We start from the raw sequence: 22,284 nt of genomic DNA, 5'->3' as shown, positions 1-22,284 counted from the left end.
CTCCTCCTGTTCCCTCTTTGACCGGTTACAATCTGGCTTCCGACGGCATCACTCGACTGAAACTGCCCTAACTAAAGTCACTAACGACTTACTAACCGCCAAGAGCAAGCGACACTACTCTGTCCTCCTTCTCCTGGACCTGTCCTCTGCCTTCGACACCGTAGACCATTTCCTCCTGCTACAGATTCTCTCATCTCTTGGCATCACAGACTTGGCCCTATCCTGGATCTCATCATACCTAACAGACCGAACATTTAGTGTCTCCCTCACACACCACCTCCTCACCTCGCCCCGTCTGTTGGTGTTCCTCAAGGCTCTGTCCTGGGACCCCTACTATTCTCCATCTACACCTTTGGCTTGTGACAGCTCATAGAATCCTACGGTTTGCAGTATCACCTCTATGCCGATGACACGCAGATCTACCTATCTGGACCCAACCTCGCCTCCTTACTGACTGAAATCCCACCATGTCTGTCTGCTATCTCAGCCTTCTTCTCTGCTCGCTTTCTCAAACTGAACATGGACAAAACAGAATTCATCATCTTTCCCCCATCTCACTCTACCCCTCCACCAGACCTATCCATCAATGTCAACGGCTGCTCTCTTTCCCCAGTCCCGCACGCTCTGTGCCTTGGGGTGATCCTCGACTCTGCGCTCTCTTTCAAACCACATATCCAAGCCCTCGCCTCCTCCTGCCTCAAACTCAAAAATATTTCCCGGATCCGCTCATTCCTCAACCATGAAATCACAAAAACACTAGTGCATGCTCATCTCCCGCCTCGACTACTGCAATCTCCTACTCTCTGGCCTCCCCTCTAGCACTCTGGCTCCGCTCCAGTCCATCCTCCACTCTGCTGCCCGACTAATCCACCTGTCTCCCCGCTATTGCCCAGCCTCCTCCCTATGCCAGGCCCTTCACTGGCTTCCTATTGCCCAGAGGCTCCAATTCAAAACCATGACATACAAAGCCATCCACAACCTGTCCCCTCCATACATCTGTGATATGGTCTCTAGGTACCTACCCACACGCAACCTTCGATCATCTCAAGATCTCCTTCTCTACTCCCCTTATCTCTTCTTCCCAAAACCGCATACAAGACTTCTCCCGTGCTTCCCCCCATACTCTGGAACTCTCTGCCGCAACACATCAGACTCTCACCATCAATGGAAACCTTCAAGAAGAACCTGAAGACACACCTGTTCCAACAAGCCTACAGCCTGCAATGATCCTCGGTCTACTGAACCACCGCATGATCTGCTCTACCCTCTCCTACTGTATCCTCACCCATCCCTGTAGACTGTGAGCCCTCGCGGGCAGGGTCCTCTCTCCTTCCGTACTTGTGTCTCGTGTCTTACACGTTTATTATACTTGTCTATATTTCCCCTTTTCACATGTAAAGCGCCATGGAATAAATGGCGCTATATAAATGCATAATAATAATAACCACACAGCACGTTCATGTACAAGTGCTTCTCACTAAATTAGAATATCAGAACAGTTCTTCAATACAAAAAGTGAAACTCGTATATTATATGGAGTCATTACACACAGAGTGATCTATTTCAAGTGTTTATTTCTGTTAATATTGATGATTATGGCTTACAGCCAAAAATCCAAAGGTCATTATCTCAGTAAATTAGAATTATTAACAAAAACACCTGCACAGGCTTCCTAAGCGTTTAAAAAGGTCCATTAGTCTGTTTCAGTAGGCTCCACAATCATGGGGAAGACTGCTGACTTGACAGATGTCCAGAAGGCAGTCACTGACACACTCCACAAAGAGGGTAAGCCACAAAAGGTCATTGCTAAAGAAGCTGGCTGTTCACAGAGTGCTGTATCCAAGCATATTAATGGAAAGTTAAGTGGAAGGAAAAAGTGTGGTAGAAAAAGGTGCACAAGCAACCGGGATAACCGCAGCCTTGAAATGATTGTTAAGAAAAGGCCATTCAAAAACTTGGGGGAGATTCACAAGGAGTGGACTGCTGCTGGAGTCATTGCTTCAAGAGCCACCACACACAGTACCCAGGACATGGGCTACAAGTGTCACATTATTTGTGTCAAGCCACTCATGACCAATAGACAACGCCAGAAGCGTCTTACCTGGGACAAGGAAAAAAAAAAAAAAGAACTGGACTGTTGCTCAGTGGTGCAAGGAGTTGTTTTCAGATGAAAGTAAGTTTTGCATTTCATTTGGAAATCACGGTCCCAGTGTCTGGGGGAAGAGCGGAGAGGTACACAATCCAAGCTGCTTGAGGTCTGGTGTGAAGTTTCCACAATAAGTGATGGTTTGGGGAGCCATGTCATCTGCTGGTGTAGGTCCACTGTGTTTTATCAAGACAAGTCAGCACAGCTGTATACCAGGAAATTTTAGAGCACTTCACGCTTCCCTCTGCCGACAAACTTTTTGGACATGGATATTTCATTCTCCAGCAGGACTTAGGACCTGTCCACATTGCCAAAAGTACCAATACCTGGTTTAAATCAACAGTATCACTGTGCTTGATTGGCCAGCAAACTCACCTGATCTTAACCCCATAGAGAATCTATGGGATATTGTAAAGAGGAAGATGAGACACCAGACCCAACAATGCAGACCTGGGCTTCAAAGCAACCTGGGCTTCCATAACACCTCAGCAGTGCCACAGGCTGATCGCCTCCATGCCACGCTGCATTGGTGCAGTAATTGATGCCAAAGGTGCCCCAACCAAGTATTGAGTCCATTTACTAAACATACAATTAAGTAGGCCAACATTTCGGATATTAAAATAATTTTTCAAGCTGGACCTTTATATGAGGTAGCTGGGAGAGCCATTTAAGGTGTATGGCTGGTACCTTTATAATGCCTACCAACATACAGATAAATAATAAATCCAAAGTAATTGAGGAATACCTGAACTTGGCAAATCTTTTAGATAAAACTGCTGTCATTGCCTTGATCTCACATCTAAATCAACAGGCACACTCATTTCAGGCAAGTGTGCATGTTCATGATTAGGTTTGGGGAGCTTAATTGCATAGATGCCAAGTGGCTGTTTAATTAAGATTGAAGTTGCACAATGCAGTTTTAATGAAGGGGCTTGCTGGAGCACAAGCCCATAATTCATTTAGAGGCAAACACCACTTAACAGAACTCTGTCCACGCAGAATTACTGTTTAAACCATGTAGTCGCTGGGTGCACCCTTGGCCAGACAATTACCGTATATACTCGTGTATAAGCCGACCCCCTAATTTTGTCACAAAAAACTGGGAAAACGTATTGACTCGCGTATAAGCCTAGGGTGCACAGTGCGTGGCCCCAAATAATGCTGCACAGTGAGTGGCCCCAGATAATGCTGCACAGTGAGTGGCCCCAGATAATGCTGCACAGTGAGTGGCCCCAGATAATGCTGCACAGTGAGTGGCCCCAGATAATGCTGCACAGTGAGTGGCCCCAGATAATGCTGCACAGTGAGTGGCCCCAGATAATGCTGCACAGTGAGTGGCCCCAGATAATGCTGCACAGTGAGTGGCCCCAGTTTTGCTGCACAGTGAGTGGCCCCAGATAATGAGGACAGTGAGTGGCCCCATCATGTTGCTGCTGCTGCCTCCGCTACAAAAAAAAACAAACAAACAAAAAAAACTGTATACTCACCTCCTGCTGCCCGCTGCTCATCAGTGTTGCCGGCTCTGGAACGGGGACAGGTGAATATGGCTCCCCCCGTTCATACTCACCCCTCATGGCGCTCGTCTCTGCAGCGCAGCCCCTGCTTGTTCCATGTTCTCGGCTCTGCTGCAGTGCTCTTTCTGCTTCAGCAGTCACGTGGTACCGCTCATTAAAGTCATAAATATGTGCATATTCATGAGTTTAATGAGCGGTACCACGTGACCGCTGAAGCAGGAAGAGCAGGGGCGCTGAGAACATGGAACAAGCAGGGGGCTGCAGAGAAGAGCCAGGAGGGGGTGAGTATGATCTCTGACACCCCCGATCCCCCTCCGACCCCCCCAGTATATGACTTGTGTATAAGCCGAGAGGGGGACTTTCAGCCCAAAAAAATGGGCTGAAAATCTCAGCTTATACACGAGTATATACGGTAATTGCAACTTCCCACCTACTTGTTTTCATCCATCTCAGCCCTTCTCTGGCTCCAAGGCCAGAGCTGTCAATCAAAGAAGAGAAACGTGGAGATAGAGGGAAAACAAGTAGGGATGCACCAAGTTTGAAAAGTCATTGTCTTTTCTGTGCCGACAGACTCCCTTTAATAAATTAAGTAAAGTGCACTGCCGTCAGAAATGTCAGGGACTTTTCATAAATTTAACAGGCGAGCGTAGCCATGCCACATCCACACTACACCCATATTGGTGTAGCTGGTTGAGAGTGGCTTGTAAACACAAAAAATTGCAATATTTTTGTGAAACTTACACTTTGTGGGGAGGGAATCACTAAATTTTGTTACAAACACCTTAATAGAATAAGTCCTAGATTTTGACAGCAGACAATTAAGAAATCCTTTTCAATATGAAATGCTCGCTGGATCTTGCTTAAGAACTTCCTGAACTATTAAAAAAACAAAATCAGTGGACACAGTAACTGGCCGGTCACCATAGGTGCACGTGATACATTACAAAACTCACAACTTACAAGATTGTAGAATCCCTTATATAGAAGATCTTTAATAAGTTTCTTAGACATGACAACCAGTCTATGGACAATTGAACAGCTCATCCCAGTAAACATTTTTATATATATATAAACAGCTTGATTACTGATATCTAAGCAAAATAGTGGCACATCTCTGGAGTTCCTGAGGGGTAGAACATTTCACTTATATATTTGGTCTATTTATGATCATGAGGAAAAAAAAAATTGTAAGTTACAAAATACATGGTGTACATACAAGTGTCTGCTGTATTAAAGTATACCCATTTCTTTCTTGCTTCTTAAAGTTTTAAAAGGAAGCGCCATTTCTGAAGAATTCAACCTACCTAAACCAGTAGGCCGCTTTATAACATTTGTTTTTTATTTATTAATCTTGAATTGATTTTAATTACATGACGTTTCCCTTGTGTCTAAGGCTGGTTTCACACTTGCATTGCACAGACCTGTGTCGGTCTGCGCACGGCCGCCGCTAAGCTCCGCCCCCTGCCGCTTAAAAGGACGCATGCGCCAGAAAACGCATACCTGCGCACGGCCTGCGTACCTAATGCTAAAGATAGGGAACGTAGGTCACGTGCAGGGTCATACGCCCATAGGCGGAGCTAACAGGAGGAGGCGTGGCAGGGGAGGAGCTTAGTGGTGGCCGTGCACAGATCGACGTGCAACGCAAGTGTGAAAGTAGCCTAAAGCTGAAGTCAGAATCCTTCAAGTTTACCATCACCAAGAAACCATGCCTTGTGAGAGCTCAAATGTCAATAATAGTTATAGCCAATCTGTTCTGTCACATGCCTGACAGCAAAAATTAAAGGGTTCTCCAGATTCGAAAAATGCCTGTGCCATGGCTGCATTTGTATAAAAACAAAAAAAAAACAAACAAAAAAAAAAAAAAATCTCTTCTCACCCTCACCAGGTTCTGTGTTGAGTTTCTGCTGCAGCTCCCCATGTCTAATATTGTCTGCAGCCAACAATGTGATGTCAGTGCTGCAGACGATAAGACACCAGGAGCAGCGGTGGAGGCTCTCTGCTGGACACAGAGAGGGGACCTAAAGTCCAATTTGTAAAAAAAAAAAAAAAAAAAAAAAAAAAAAACAGCCAGGGTAACAGGGAAACCTCCGTAACTAAACTAATGGCAGTTTAAGGGGAAACCAGCAGGATTTTGACAAGTACTATGAACTGAAAATTTAAAAATCAGTACAAAATTAGCAAATAAAGACTATACAAAGTCACTCCGAAGCTTAAAATTCCTCAATCTAGCAAACCTGGGTTCTACTTGTGAAATTAATTTCAGTATCTTCATTTTGTCAAATATGTAACTGCAACAAGGCATTACAAGAAGAAAAAATAAAATCCTCATATTTTTTGATTGTTTTGGACTTCATACTTTGTTACATTATTTTCATGAACAAACAGTAGTAATGGAAGATAAAAAGCAAAAAAGGGAAACAGTTGCATATTTAATTTAACAAAAATGGTAACATAATTACATTTTATAATTACAAGTCTGTGTAAAAACAGTAAATATTTCAATAATCAGCATTTCCATTCCGTTTTCTTGGAATGAAGTCTGAAAGTGTCTGTGATTTATAAAATAAAAATTTTGTCTGTATTTTGTGCATAGAAAGATGCGCCAACAATGATAACATAAATTTACTGAGTGAATAAAAAAATATGTAATTCATGCCGTACATATCCAGAAGCCTAGCAGAACTAGAAATCATTCCTGCCCTGTTTTAGGTGAACATGAAGACTAGAGTTAAAAGGATCGCAAAACCCAAAACGAGTAGTTTCCTTAAATAAGGAAAGCAAATCAACCTTTCAACAACTGATGAGACGCTTGCATAATCAAATGCAAATTCCAAATGTGAAGATCTCAAATATTTCTCCAGATGTATTAATCTGTGTATGCTAAGAAAAGTGTTCCGTGCAAACCATTTTAGATTTTGCAGCTCTCGAGGTTTCACAAATTTGGGTCTTGTTGAACATGGTAGGTTTAACGAGTCATTTATCAGTTTATAGAAAAGGACGCTTCTATAACTAATGATAAATGCCTGTTCAGGAGAGATTGCACAACCTGGTCTCTGCAGAAATGGTATAGAAAAAAGAAAAACATGCATCGTATGTACAAAAGTTTCTTCTTAAAAAATATTAGCTTCATATACATGTAAATCTACCTGGATGTTTCAGAAGTTAAACATATAAAATTTTGCTTAGTAGAAAAAAAACTATAGGTTCAAATAATAGGAGACACAAATTAAAAGCTGTACAAAGATTTCCACTAGGAAATGGTAACCTCAAAGGCCACGTTGATCTGTTTTCAGAAAGAACTGCAGATATGTGGAGTATCTAGTTTTGGAGATGGTGCACACTGTTGAGAGGATCAGCATCGCGATTTTTTTCTTTATGCAAAACACGGTCATACCTTTCACACTGTGATCTCTGCAGCTTTCAAAAATCAGAATCAACTTATAAGCTAATTGTAAAATTAAAACAAAAAAAAAAAACAAAACTGTATTTACAGTATTTTTTAAATACTTTTCACAAGGATTGACCTTCATACAACCAGCCTTTTTAGAAGTGTTCTAGCTGGAGATCTGTTCTAACGTCCTGCATGGCCCATTTGTGGCACACGGCAGTACACAGATTAGGTCAGAGACATCTTGCTGAATAAAAAATATCAAAAAAATTATATGTCCCACTAGAAGTTTACACCACTTCCTTATTGGTCTGCAGTCTGGTCATGGCTTCTAGCTTCTGTCTGTAGGCCTCGGCCTCTTGTTCTTTCTTAAGCAGCTGCTGGCGGTATTTCTGGGCTTCTCTGTTGGCCTCATCAAGTTGCTTCTGAAGGGATTCTCTTTCCTGTGAATAAGGGATAATAAAGACATTTTAATTTTTACAATCATGCCATGCTAGAACATCTCTGACCTGAAAATGACATTCTTAATTATTTGTCATAATCAGCTGTTACATTAATCTAGTCCTTTTTTTTTTACTGAAATAGATTGCGAGCTTTAAACAGCTCCTAAAAATTGTGATTTCCATGCCAGATAAAACTGCTGCAAATATATGGTTTTTCTGATGACAACAGGTCCACTTCACTACACATTACTGGGTGACATAATGGGAGTATGAATACAAGTGCTACACAATGTAATAATGTGCATAGTGGACGTATCTGCAGTTCTGCTTCACCTGTGCTTAAAGCGGAGACAGGTATAGGGTATACGAGACTTTTTATAGACTTATGTATTAGCAGATACATCCATAATGAAAGGCTGTTTAAAAGGGAAATAAAATGAATTAATCAAATAATACTTAGTTGACTACATGAACACCAATGAGAAAGAATAAAAAACCTGTCCCACACATGGAAGGGATAAGGCATCATGCACCAAAAAAAAAAAAAAAAAGTCACAAAGGCGGCATAAGCAATGGTTTATTGGTCAGAAAACATGAAATCAGTCATACACACAGCACCACAAAATCTGAGGATGACGGGCTCAGAGATCGTCTCAGAAACATACAAAACTGGTTTTAAAATGTATATAGGTACCTGAGAAAACTCTTGAGTATTCACAATATAGATTTCTGACCCAGAAGTTTCTGGAATCTGGCAGACCGAAAAAAAATTTAAAAAAGGAGAAAAAAAAACAGGTTTACAATATCCAAAATAACAAGCAAGTACTGCATGCTGCCAATGTGAAACTACTGGAAAAAAAAAAAAAGAGGTCAGAAACACAAACGTCACTGCAATCACTGGCGAACCTTTAAATATAAAAAGGCATTTAGAGGTAGCAACTAGCAGACCCAAACACAGAGACATTCGGACAAAGATTTCTTTCCTGTAGCCCCTTTATCTTCTACAACTCCAACAATCAAAAGGATTGGATTTTATGCATGTTACTACCTGCATGTGATGGAAATTCCTACTCTAGCCACGAAGAAATACAGCCCAGACTGCCAAGATGCCACAATCCCGGCTGAACAGCAACCAAAAAATAAGGAACAACTACTTGCTGTTTTACATTTTGTTTGTTGCTTTCTTAATTTATTGGCCATCATTACAAATAAGCCAAAAGATGGAATATCTATTAACACCAAAGATGGTCTGCCAGGAGTTTCAACCAAATATACACACTTCAGGCATAGCGAGCATAAAAAAAAAAACAGAACAAATAACATTTGCTGAAATAATACAGCCCTAGAAAATACACATAAGTTTAGCGGTAGACCCTGTTCACATCATTTTATGGTTTATGTCTTGGGTGTACAAGGATAAAATGACAAAACACATGTATACTGCACTGTGTATGGTATTTCTTGGCCAATTGATGACATATTAGCCTATAGGTGGCAGATGCCCATAGGCTATAATGTCATCAGTGTACAAGATTAGTCATGAACAAGGGTACTATGATGGCTATAAAATATGCCTGGAGCTTACAGTGTCATAAATCTTAAAGTTCAAAAAATGTGAATTTAGTCTGAAACAGAAGACTTATATGGAGCTCCATTTTGTGCCACTGTAAGGGTGTGTGCACACGTTGCGGATTCTGCTGCGGTGTACAGTACCATTAAAAGCAATGTAAAATGAAAACTGCAGTGCCCACGGTGCGGAATTTTCCACGCGGATTTGGTGCGGTTTTAAATCTGCAGCATGTCACTTCTTAGTGCGGATGCCACAGAGGTTTGGCACCTGCTCCATGACCAGGTGTCAAACCGCAGGGGGAAACTGCAGGCTAATCCGCAGATAAACCGCAGGTCTTTTGACCTGCGGATTTAGACAAATCCGCGCGGAAAATTCCGCAGCAGAATCTGCAACGTGTGCACACACCCTAAGAAAGCAACATTCATTATACAACACCATGAATAATTAAGTTTCATTATTTCTTATTAAGGGTATGTGCACACGCTGCGGATCCGCATCGGATTTGGCCCTGCAGGTCCACAGCAGATTCTGCTGCATTGTACAGTACCTTTATTTCCTATGGAAATAAAAAAAACGCTGTGCACATGCTGTGGATTTTTCCGCGCGGTTTTGCTGCGGATTACAATCTGCAGCATGTCAATTCTTTGTGCGAATTTCGCTGCGGTTTCACACCTATCCATTATGAGGTGTGAAACCACAGGGTAAAACTGCAGGCTAATCCGCAGGACTTTTGTCCTGCGGATTTTTTAACAAAATCCGCACAACCTAAAAACTACGTGTGCACTTACCCTAACAGTTTACACAAAAAACAGGGTTTGCCCTCCCCTAGAAGAGCCTCAATGTAAGACATGATTGGGCACAGTGGCCTTATAAGTGGGGAGACTGAACCCGGTCTGGAGGGGAGGAGGGCTCACTATGTGCCCCACCTCGTGGCTCAAACAGCAGCACTGGCGAGCACACACAGTATCCCTGCTGACAGCAACTCCAGAGACTGCACACAGGAGGGGAGGGACATGGGGAGGTATAAAGAGTGGCATCGATTTCTAAAAGCGCTATGAAGGAAAGAGCCAACTACGCCAGCGCCACTTGGTACAGCATTTCAGTAGCCCCATAGTTACCACTCCCTCCCATCTACTAATTGCAGGTATCCAGTGTTCCTGAGCTTAGCAGCCTAAAGCGAGTGCTGATTGACTTGCTATATGACCAATCATCACTAAATATGGGCAGATCTAGTAATGGGATTTGTAGGCAATTTTTTTTGCTAATATATAGACTAGATTGAGCTGCTGCAAAACATCTTTTTCACACCAGAACCAAGTACTTGTCATGCTGAAATCCAACATAAGGAAGTTCACGGTACATAACCCTCAGAAAGAGAGGTCCAAGGAGCTGAAAAGAATGGCTAGTTGTGTAAGGAGAGATTGTATATGTGCAGGAGGCTATTACTGATATTTGTGATGTGTGCTGCTCCTCTTCACAAGCACATAAACCCTGACATCACCCTGTGCATATCGGTAGTTCTGCACAGCCACCACTGAACTTCATCTACAGTAAACATTACAAAGCTTTGTAAAAATATCTTGCATTACTGATTCAGTCACTGCTTGTAGTATAGTCCACCACTGCATTTAGAATTGTACAGGCCCCAGAGCGGACATCAGCATTTCTTACTGCTTCAATGATGGCAGAACCTGCTCAGACTGACTGTACCGGACAGTCTACAAATCAGCTTGTCTGTGGCTGTAGCAGGGCTGTGGAGTCGGTAAGCCACAGTTGTGACTCCGACTCCTGGATTTTATCAGGCTCCGACTCCTTCATAAATGGCCAATTCATAACAACAAATTTACTGTTGTAAAATATTAAACATCGTGCTTATTCAGTTTCTCACCATCATATAAGTAATCAGACCACTTAGAGCAAAAACTACATTAGAATACAATTAGAATATAGCAAATAACTTTTATAAACTTTTCTAAACTGTAAGTAAATATGCAATAAACACTTTTATGCAGTTAATAAGAAGAAATCTATAAATTTGTCCTCAGAAAAAGTATTGCCTCTGTCAGATCCTCCTTCATGGATGCCCTCAAATCTGATCTAATTATTTTGAGAGCAGAGAACAACCTCTCTACACTAACTTGTGTTGGTGGCAAAGCAGTAACCACTCGGGCAACATCTCTGACAATGTCAGGATACAGAGGAATCGCTTGTTGCACTGTTATTTTTGATGAACGGTCAAATTTCTCAATTTCTTTTAGTGCACATGAAAAATTCTGCTGAAATGTACTGGCTGTGTTCCTTGATGGGGATGACTCTTCTTCTATGCGGGAACGCTTTGCACGGTCCTTGTGATCCAAATATTTTTCAAAATTAAATTCTTCATCAGTTGATGAGGGTGAACATGTGGCAGGACGACCAAATTCTTCTTGTTCCTCCTGACTGTTCTGCAACCCTTTCATCCTTACTGCTATTTCAAACAGAGCTTCTTTTCCTTTACTTAGCTGTTGATCATCTAGAAGAATCCGATGCATTGGGTCTACATAAACAGCTGCCAAAAGAATGTTATTTTGTAATAGTAGCTCCTCTCTCCGTTTCATTGATGTAGCAATGCCACTTGCAATTAACCCTCCTCTTTGGGACAGGCGAAACATCAGGTTCTTCCACTCCTTTAAGAAAATACCTGGAGTTAAGTCCTCTGCTTGTAATTTTTTAGTCACTGTAAATGGGTGCTCTAGCAATTTTTCCAGCTCAGTCACCTGATTCCACTGACTTTCATTTAGCGTCAGTTGAGGGTTAGCCATGTCTACAAGAAAGGTTTTCAGTTCAACCAAGCGCTGAATCATTAAGTAAGTACTGCCCCATCGTGTGGCTTGATCAATAATTGCCCCTTTTCCAGCACGTCTCTTCAAAATTGAGTCAACTTTAGGGGTTCTGGCAACAGTAGCCAATTTTCTCACCTTGCCAATCAGTGCAGCAGCATGTCCTTCTTGCAGACTGTCTCTTATAGCCAGCTGTAGCGTATGCACAACACAGCGCATGTGATGAATGAAAGAACATATTGACACAGTTTCAACAAGATCATCTAAACTATCATGTTGCTGTTCATCTGAAGCAACTTCAGTTTGCTCCTCAGTTACAATACTGTGTTCCTCTATTTCAAACATTTCTGTGTCTGTGGACCCAGAATGTTCTTCTAGCTGCTGGTCACCATCATTACTCTCATTCATTAGCTTAATAGTACTTATCATATTTGAAGCATTGTCAGTTACGACAGAAAGAACTTTCTCTTTTTTAAGTTCATAGTCTTGCAGAACCTTTTCCACCAAGACCTGGAGAAACTCACTGGTGTGATGAGCTTTGGTATCTTTTACTGCCAATGTCTTGGTAACTATTTCATTTTTGTCACAAACAAATCGGACATTGATGGCAAAATAGTTCACTCTGTGACGTGTGCAGGCATCCATTTTAAGAAACAGAAAGAGTCCCTTGAGAGTTTTTTTAAGTTCTTCCTTTTGTTTAAAAGCTTCTTCGATTACTAATTTTCTAATACTCTCTCTCTCCAGAGAAACACCAAGCTTGCGGGCCATTTCCCCATTCAGACACATAAAAGCTGGTGGTGAAAATAATGAAAGAGGCACACTATCCTTTACAACAAGCTCTATGATCTGTTTTTTAAATGTATCTACTGTCATTGTCACAGTAACTTTGTCACTGACAAAATATCTTGCAACTGATGGATGCAAAGTTCTCTGCTCCTTTGTTTGGCTGGAAGAGCTGGGCACTGGTTCATTGGTTTGGATGCAGTCTTTCTCATCCACTGCTTTCAGTACTTCTGGATGAAAGCGCTGTAAATGTCTCTTTAGATTAGAAGCTCTGGTAGGAGCATTTTTATCTTTGCCTGAATATGCACTCATCTTGGCTTCACAGCATTTGTTTTCGTCTGGATCATTTGTCATACACTGACAGACATAATGTTTTCTATCTTGAGTGATGGTGAAATGTTCAAATACAGCTGATTTAATGTGATGCTTCTTTGACATTCTCAGGTTTTTAATTCTGCATTCACAATCCAAATGACAATTGTTTTTCCTAAAAACAATTGTACAAAATTATTGCCAGGTCGTACAACTGATATAGTGGTCAGTAATACTGTTATTATTCCTCATGTACTCACAGTTAACTGATGCAAAGTTTGTTGAAAGGTTAATACTTCTTACAGTCTTCCTCTTCCGAGTAGCAGGCAGCTGTGAGATGCTTGGAAGACGCACACCTAGTATGATCTAGTCTAGAGGAGGAGCTTTAATACTAAGAATTTGCAACACATTTTCACTTTCATACATTGTAAGTAGGGGGGTTGGGGGCAGCATGAGGTTAACCAAGTATAAGATTAGATAAGGGCAGTGGAGAACAGTGACACACAAGAAGTAAGAAATGTCTCTATCTCCAGCAGAACTGCTTATCACTGTTGTTCATAGTTTGATAGAACATATATATTTGAGTAACATTTATAAAATTCATATGAAAGTTCAATTATGAAATATTAATACATTCTTTTTTAAAGCTGGAGTCGGAACATTTCTACCGACTCCGACTCCAACCAAAACTAACTCCGACTCCACGACTCCGACTCCACAGCCCTGGGCTGTAGTGGTCACGGTCCGTACTAAGATAAGATAGATAAGATAATCCTTTAATCGTCCCACCATGGGGAAATTCAGAGCATTACAGCAGCAAGGCAGGAACAAGTACAGATACAGATGCATAAAGGTACTGCAGCATAAGGCAGATTTGAGAGTCAGGTCAGTAAAGTATTTGTTAATGAAGACACCTCCTGTACACGTGTATGGAAACTGCTAGTGTCCCTGTTGGAGGACTGACTTTCATCTTTGATTGTTGTGTTAAGGACGCAACACCTCCAAGCGTTAGTCATGTATATGCAATGGACAGTCCGTTGGCAATCCTTTCACCAGATCCACTCAGTTCCATTTCTGCAACTGGGTAATAAACATGGGAAGAGGGTCTGGCTCCACGTGATTCCTCTAGTGTAAATTAATGGACGTCCATTCATTAAGGCTATGTACCCACGTTGCAGAAATGTTGCGGAAATGTCCACATTTCCGCACTCCCGCCGCGAGTGAAACGCATGCGAATTCGCATGCGTTTTTCCTGCAAAAAAAAAAAGCGTTTGCGCATTCCAAACGATTAACATCGTTTGGAAATGTGATTGATACGATGTTAAAATAATAAAAAAATAAAAATATTGTTTTTCTCACCTTCCGATGGCCCCAAATCTGCTCTGCGGCGCTCCCAGCATCTTCCGGTCCAAATAATGCTTTGTGCGAAGGACCTGAGATGAGCGCGACGTCATCAGCAATCATTCGCGCAAAGCATTACTGGGACGGGAAGATGCTGGGAGCATGGTGAGAGGCGGGAAGGACACCAGGGGCCATCAGAAGGTGAGTATATCTCTATTTTTTATTTTTATTCTATTTTTTACAGGATTATGGTACCCAGGGCCTGGAGGAGAGAAGACTCTCCTCCAGGCCCTGGGTACCATCCGCACATGATCCGCTTACTTTGCGCATGGTGGGCATAGCCACATGTGGAAAGTAAGCGGATCAATGCATTCCTATGGGTGCAGAATTGCCACGATTCCGCAAAAAGAATGAGCATGCTGTGGATTTTTCCGCTATACAATTCTGCCACAGAAAAATCCGCAGCATTAGCACAGCATTGCGGAATCCCATAGGATTGCAATGAATGCGTTTTCGCAGCGATTCCACAGCGGAAAAATGCAATGAAAACACAACGTGTGCACACAACCTTACACTGGGAGAAGTCACAGTCACCTTACAGCCTGACCCTTTCAGGAATGGAAACATGCTGCCAAGGGCCCAGCACTAGCTGCAGATTAAAAGAAAGTATTTCATTAATAATCATAAGTGTGGTCATGGCATAAACACAATGCTCGAGGACTGAATTACATTTTGATGATCTGTGTCTTGTAAATGAACAAATAAAGGTTCCCAATTGCAGAATACTAGTATTTGCATCTACAAGGACTTTTGGTCATCAGGGAATGACCCAGGACTTTTATAATAAACTTCCTTTATGTAAGCATAACAAGCGCAATCAACATAATAGGAAAGAAAGATCCAATAAAAAAAGATGGTGGAAGTACTGGAAAGTGACACCCAAAAGTGCTGGTAAATTGGTAAGAACCGCACACCTGTGATAGTTGAAGGCACTTTCACATCATGTTAATGGTAAAATCAGAGATGAGGTAAATCAGAGATATTGTATCTGATAAGGTATCCTCCTTCCACAGACTGTACAATAAAGAGGAACACATGGTCAAATATCAGCTATTTAAAAAAAATGGTTTAAAAAAAATACCAGCAGCAAGAGCAATAAATTCAGGGAAATGCAAGTAAAATACATGTGCTGGACATGTTACACATTTAAAGTACAAAAATAGTGAACAAATTATGATTTTTTTAACACTATGGGCACCTTTGCTCCAATTCATTTTTTTTTTTGCTCATTTGTTTACAAAATGTGAAATTAAGAAGCTTTCCACATAGACTTTGTTCATTTTGTTGCTGTCAAGTTTGTGCAATTTCATTAGATAATATTAATCCTTCCTTCCACCAGCCGGGAGGAAGACGGGACTTCAGAGATCACAAAGGCTGCACAGCATCCGACTATAGACAGGGATATTATTAGTGTGGAGACGGAGGGGAGCATCCACAGCAGAAGCTGCAGGGCGAGGGAACCACACACCATGGCATCAGTGTGTCTGTAGAAGGAAGGCTCAGTTCTCGGATGAAGCTAAGGTAGTAAATGAGATGTCATCACTGGCAACAGCCAGATCCAGACACACAGACCTCACATAAAGCATGTATGGCTTGAAGGTACATGCCAAGAGGGAAAATAAATATTTGGTGCACAAATCTGAGCACCATTTCCTCATTAAATGAACAAAAGAAGAGGAAAAACGTGTGTTTTTGGTGCAGGTTAGTATGGGCGATATCTGCCCTGAAAGAATTGACATGCAGCAGATTTAAATCTGCACCGTCTGCAAGTCACAAATAAGCAACGTGTGAACGAGACGTCAGGATTCTCATTCACTGTGCTGGCATCAGGAAACCCTTAAGGTTTTGTGACAAATCTGCACTGAAAAATTGCAACAAAACACTGCTAACTAAAATGTAGTGGTTACCTTAAATTTCAAAGGTGCCCATAGCCCTTAATAGTATATTGAAGACGTTTCTTACAGTAACAATAACAGGACTGTAAACTACTAACTCCATGGAGCCTCATGTGTAATAGCCAGTAAAGAAAAACCGCAGTGCTAGCAATTGTACTGCGTCATTGTAGTAGCATACACCCTAAAATCAGAAATCACAGGGACATTCCAAAACTGGACATTACCTCGATCTCTGCGGAGTCCATGCGATTTTCAATGATCTCAATGCATTGTCTTTTAGGAGGGGGCTCGTCACTAATTACAGTTTCTTCGGCAATGTCAGTTGCTGGTACCGTCAATACTATAAGAATAAATACAAGCAGACTCAATAATGGACATGGACTATGATTTGAAGAACAAAGCTGTTCAGCTACAGGAACTCTTATGATTTATGCTACATACAAAATGTACAAAAAGGCAATAATCTTTATATACGATAAACTATATAATTCATCTTCTTTCATCCCAACCATATATACACTTGAAATTCAAACACCAAGAAGGAAAAGTTGTGGCATTATGGATATTACAGGATGGATAGATATGTTATTGATTTACAAATAATGAAACAATGGTAACAAATGCATCAAAATATTCCGATTTATTCAGTATCAACTGTGAGTGCCACAGACAGAACTACAGTGGGGAAAAGAAGATTTTTGTGTACTCACCGTAAAATCTCTTTCTCTTAGCCTTTAATTGGGGGACACAGAACCGTGGGTGTTATGCTGCTGTCCACTAGGAGGCGACACTATGCATAATCTGAAAAAGATTAACTTTGGCTCCTCCTCTGCAGTATACACCCCTGGACGGCGTCAGCCTTCTCCAGTTTTGTGCCAAAGCATAAGGAGGAACGTAATCAAATAACATAAAGAACAATATGAGAACTCAACAGTAAACAACGGCCCGTAAGGGCAACAGGGTGGGAGCTGTGTCCCCCAATTAAAGGCTAAGAGAAAGAGATTTTACGATGAGTACACAAAAATCTCCTTTACTCTGTCGCCTAATTGAGGGACACAGAACCGTGGGACGTCCCAAAGCAGTCCCTGGGTGGGAAGCAGTGGACGAATATTGTGTTGACAGTTCCCTAGACTTAGGGTACTGCCGCCTGCAGAACCAGTCTACCCAGGCTCGCATCCGCTGAGGACTGGGTATGAACACTGTAGTGTTTCGTAAACGTGTGTAGGCTAGTCCAAGTGGCCGCCTTACACACTTGTTGTGCCGAAGCCTGATGCCGAATGGCCCAGGAGGCCCCTACTGCCCGTGTAGAGTGTGCCGTGATACCGGCCGGAAGAGGGGAACTGTTAAGTCGGTAGGCCTCATGTATGGTGGACTTGATCCACCTGGCAAGGGTAGCCTTGGAAGCCGGCAGCCCCTTGCGACTACCTTCCGGAAGAATGAAGAGGGAATTAGATTTCCGGAAAGGTGCAGTCCTGGACACGTAAATCCGCAATGCTCTGACGAGGTCAAGCGTATGCAGAGCCTTCTCCACTCTATGAACCGGAACCGGGCAAAGGGATGGCAGTGAAATGTCCTCATTGAGGTGAAAGTTGGACACAACCTTCGGAAGGAAGGATGGTACCGTGCGGAGAACCACCTTGTCCTGGTAAAAGGCTAGGAAAGGCCGTCAGCAGGAAAGTGCTGACAATTCCGACACTCTGCGTAACGAGGTGATCGCCACTAGAAAAAACACTTTCTGAGACAGAATGGAGAGTGGAACTCCTCTCAGAGGTTCGAAGGGTGGAGCTTGCAATGCTGTCAGGACCAGATTGAGGTCCCACGTATCCAGCGGACGTTTGTAGGGAGGAACCAATCGGGAAACTCCCTGGATGAAAGTCCTTACTTGCGGTTTAATAGCAATGCGCTTTTGAAAAAGGACTGAAAGCGCCGACACCTGACTCTTAAGCGAACTTAGGGATAGCTTGGCATCTAGGCCCGATTGAAGAAAACCTAGTACCTTCGTGAGGGAATAAGGGAGTGGGACTTGTCCATGAGATTCGCACCAAGAAAAGAAAGCTCTCCAGGTACGATAATAGAGCTTGGCGGAGGCCGGCTTCCTTGCCCTGATCATAGTTGCAATGACTGCCGGTGAAAAACCTGCCTGGGTTAGAATCCAGGTTTCAAGGGCCATGCCGTCAAATTGAGAGCCCCTGAATTCTGGTGGAAGAACGGACCTTGAGACAGAAGGTCGTGACGGTCGGGTAGACGCCAGGGGGGGTCTGCTGTAAGTTGGACGATGTCGGCGTACCATGTACGTCTGGGCCAGTCTGGCGCGATGAGGATGGTCGGAACTCCCTCTTGCTTGATCTTCCTCACGACCCTGGCGATTAGGGGGAGGGGTGGAAAAATGTACAGGAGTCGGAACTGGGACCAGTCCTGGACCAGGGCATCCGCTCCGAGCGACCGCGGGTTGTGTGTCCTGGCCATGAAATTGGGGACCTTGGTATTGAGATGGGATGCCATTAGGTCCACCTCCGGGGTTCCCCAGCGTTGACAGATCTGGCAAAAAATCTCGGGATGGAGAGACCACTCCCCCGAGTCCATTCCTTGCCTGCTGAGGAAGTCGGCTTCCCAGTTTTCTACACCCGGAATGTGTACCGCAGAAAGTACCGACCTCGTGTCTTCCGCCCAGCGGAGGATATGAGCCACTTCTCTCATCGCCTGGGCGCTGCGGGTCCCGCCTTGGTGGTTCACGTATGCCACAGCCGTGGCATTGTCCGACTGTATCCGTATGTGCGAGGCTGCAAGCAAGTGATGAAAGGCTCTCAGTGCCAAGAGAATGGCCCTGATTTCCAGAACATTGATGGGCAATGTCACTTCCCTCGGTGACCACTTGCCCTGTGCCCTGTGATGTAGGTGCACCGCCCCCCCCAGCCTGTCAGGCTTGCATCGGTAGTCAGGATCTTCCATTGTCCTGAGAGGAATGGCTTCCCTCGTGTAAGCGAGGTTGGTTTGAGCCACCAATGCAGGGACCTCCTGGTTGATGACGTCAACCTGAACTCCCTGTCGAGGGAGAAGGGGTACCTGTCCCAAGATCTGAGTATGGCTAGTTGAAGGACCCTGAGGTGAAACTGGGCAAATGGCACTGCCTCTATTGCTGCTGCCATCCGGCCGAGGACTCTCATGGCAAACCGGAGAGATCGAGGAGGACTGCGAAGGAGTGTGCGAACTCCCAGACGGATGGCCAGTGTCTTGTCCTTGGGAAGGAGCACCAGGCCCCTGGCGGTGTCGAATACCATTCCCAGGAATGTTAGAGTCCGAGTTGGGATAGTCGACGATTTCTGTAGGTTGATTAGCCATCCCAAGCGACTCAGAGTGTCTAGTGTGATTGAGACACTGACCTCGCAGTCTTTGAAAGTGGGAGACTTGATGAGGAGGTCGTCCAGGTACGGGACGACTAAAATGCCTCGAGTGCAGGACATCCATGGTGGCCGCCATGACTTTGGTGAACGTTCTTAGAGCCGTGGCGAGTCCGAACGGAAGGGCGACAAACTGGTAGTGGTTTTGGTTGACCGCGAACCTGAGAAACCTTTGGTGGGCGGGAGCAATTGGTATGTGGAGTTACGCATCCTGTATGTCTATGGAGGCGAGGTATTCTCCCTGGTCCATGGATGCAATGATGGACCGGAGGGACTCCATGCGGAAATGACGGACCCGTAAGTAATTGTTGAGCTGTTTTAGGTCCAGTATGGGTCGGACGCCGCCTCCTTTCTTGGGGACTACGAACAAATTTGAGTAGAATCCTCGGAATCTCTCGTTCACGGGAACCGGCACCACAACTCCTGATTGAAGGAGAGAGGAAACCGCTTGGTGGAAAGCACAAGCCTTTTCTGGTGGTGTTGGAGGCATAGAAAGGAAGAACCGGTTCGGTGGAACGGAAGTAAACCCTATCTTGTATCCGGAAGACACTATTTCCCTGACCCACCTGTCTTCTGTAATAGGCAGCCAGACTTGCTGAAAGAGTAAAAGTCGGCCGCCTACTGGTGGGGTGTCTTCCGGAGGTCGCGAGTCATGATGAAGCGAAGTTCTGAGGTTTTCCTCCCTTGGGTTTCGCTTGGCCTGCTTTCGACTGCCAAGCCCTGTCCGGTCGCTGCTGCGTCCGTGGGTTGTCCCTGCGTGGAGAACGGTTACGGTTTTGCACTGGGCGCGAAACGGACCAGCCCGAGGAATTCCGAAAGGATCGGAATCGCGTCTGGTTTCTTCGTTTAAACGTGCGTTTCGGTTTTAGTTGAGGGAGAGAGGTACTCTTACCCCCAGTGGCATTGGCTATCATGGTGTCCAACTTTTCGCCGAAAAGTCTTCCAGTAAAATACGGAAGTCGCGTGAGGGACTTCTTTGAGGCCGCATCCGCTTTCCATTCTCGCAGCCAGAGGATGCGTCGGATCGTGATGGCGTTTGATGCTATTCCCGCTACACCTCTGGCGGAATCCAGGGCTGCATGAATCATGTAGTCTGCTACCACTGCTATCTGGACCGCTTGGTCCGAGAGCTCAGGATTTGAAGCCTGAAGACCCTCCTGTAGTTTTTTGGCCCAAGCCAGGATGGCCTTGGCTGCCCAAACTGAAGCAAACGCAGGGCCCAGAGAGGCGCCTGCCGCTTCGAAAATAGAACGAGCCATGCGTTCTACTTGCCGGTCTGCTGCGTCCCTGAGGGTTGAGCTATCCGGCAGAGAGAGTAAAGTCTGCGCTGCTAGCCTAGAAACCGGAGGGTCCACTTCAGGTGGATCTGTCCATTGTATGGTGTCTTTCTGTGGGAAGGGGTACTTCGCTTCCAAATATTTGCGATTAGCGAATTTTTTCTCAGGCTGCGCAAACTGTTTGGTAAGTATTTTCTCAAACTCATGGTGATTAGGGAAGACCTAATTAGGTGGTTTCTGAACACTTTCGAAGCAAATCCTATGTTCTGGGACTTCCGGGGCCGACTCTGGAATTTTTAGCACCCGATGAATGGCAGAAATTATGTCCTCAACTAGCGCTGTATTGCTAGGCGGAGAAGGTACCACGGACTTGTCTGTTTCGTTATCTGAGTCGGAGTCACAGATGCCCTCCGAATCCTGTGCCTCGCTAAGGTGATCCCTGGAGGGCGACCTGGGGCGGGGGTCTTCTGTGGTGGGGGATCCCTGTGGTAAATTGCACTGTCTGTCTGTGGCAGGGGACTGCCCAGGAGACCTGGAATGACGCTGTCTCTCCCTGGAGGGGGACGACCTTGTGCTATAGTGCGACTCAGGTGATCGAGACCTGTGGGTCCGCTTACGTCTGTGAGAGTCGGAAGCAGCATGTTCCTGAGACAAGCTGTCCGTTTGCTGTGTACCGTCCATAGCCGGGGCCCGACTCTGCAGAGCTTGCAGCAATGTAGCAGTTAGGTTGTCTATGGACTGTGTCATGGACTGAGACATCTGAGTTGCCCATTCCGGCGTGGCCTGTGACACTGAAGCGTCAGTAGGGACTCCCTGGGGTTCTGACCCAGAGTTCAGGATGCAGTCCCGGCAGTGCGGATACGTGCTGCCACTAGGGAGCGTGGCTTTGCAGAATGCATAGAAACATTCCTGCCTGGTTCTCTTCCTTGAGCCCGGCATAGTGCACAGAGGCTGGCTATAAGGGATCGTACAGGGGTGGCTACGCAGAGGGAACCCACAGAGAGCCTTATAGGAAGTATGGATTCACAGCTGAGTATGAGAACCCAGCTGTGAGCTTACCCCACTGGTGTGCCCCTAGGTCCAGCGCCGACAGATCCCAGTTCTGTGCCCCCCGGAGACCGCTGTGATGTTCCTCTCCTGGATCTCATCCAGAAAAAATGGCCACCGGGACTCTGAGGAGAGGGAGGAGGGGGCGGAGAGCTGAAAAGGGCGCGCTGGGCTGTGTAAAAACGCCCCCTTTCTGCCTCAATCCGCCCCTTCTATGACACTCCAGTGTGTCATTTTGGTCATCCGGGGGGCGGGGAAAATTAGATCTAAATTAGAGGCCTGATGCCCAGG

At 44.4% G+C, this 22,284-nt stretch overlaps 1 protein-coding gene across 5 annotated transcripts in view; it reads right to left on the bottom strand.

Annotated features, from left to right (window-relative positions):
- Positions 1–4,624: 4,624 nt before the first annotated feature.
- Positions 4,625–22,284, bottom strand: part of GABPB1 (GA binding protein transcription factor subunit beta 1) — a 97,144-nt gene continuing 79,484 nt past the window's right edge. For 3 of the 5 annotated variants that reach the window (XM_073568506.1, XM_073568504.1, XM_073568507.1), the window contains 3 exons: positions 16,496–16,611; positions 8,186–8,242; positions 4,625–7,491 (listed from right to left, as the gene is read on the bottom strand). In XM_073568506.1, the coding sequence (XP_073424607.1) occupies positions 7,339–7,491; positions 8,186–8,242; positions 16,496–16,611 (326 nt within the window). In that variant the 3' untranslated portion in view covers positions 4,625–7,338. Of the gene's footprint in view, positions 7,492–8,185; positions 8,243–15,290; positions 15,391–16,495; positions 16,612–22,284 lie in introns of all 5 variants that reach the window. The other 2 variants (XR_012230927.1, XM_073568508.1) reach the window with 2 other exon arrangements.

The sequence above is a fragment of the Dendrobates tinctorius genome, unplaced genomic scaffold (assembly GCF_039654945.1).
Source record: "Dendrobates tinctorius isolate UK_male_01 unplaced genomic scaffold, ASM3965494v1 ptg000022l, whole genome shotgun sequence".
Lineage (NCBI taxonomy): Eukaryota > Metazoa > Chordata > Amphibia > Anura > Dendrobatidae > Dendrobates > Dendrobates tinctorius.
Note: the sequence above shows the minus strand (reverse complement) of the source record. Positions and strands in the feature narration are given on the sequence as shown.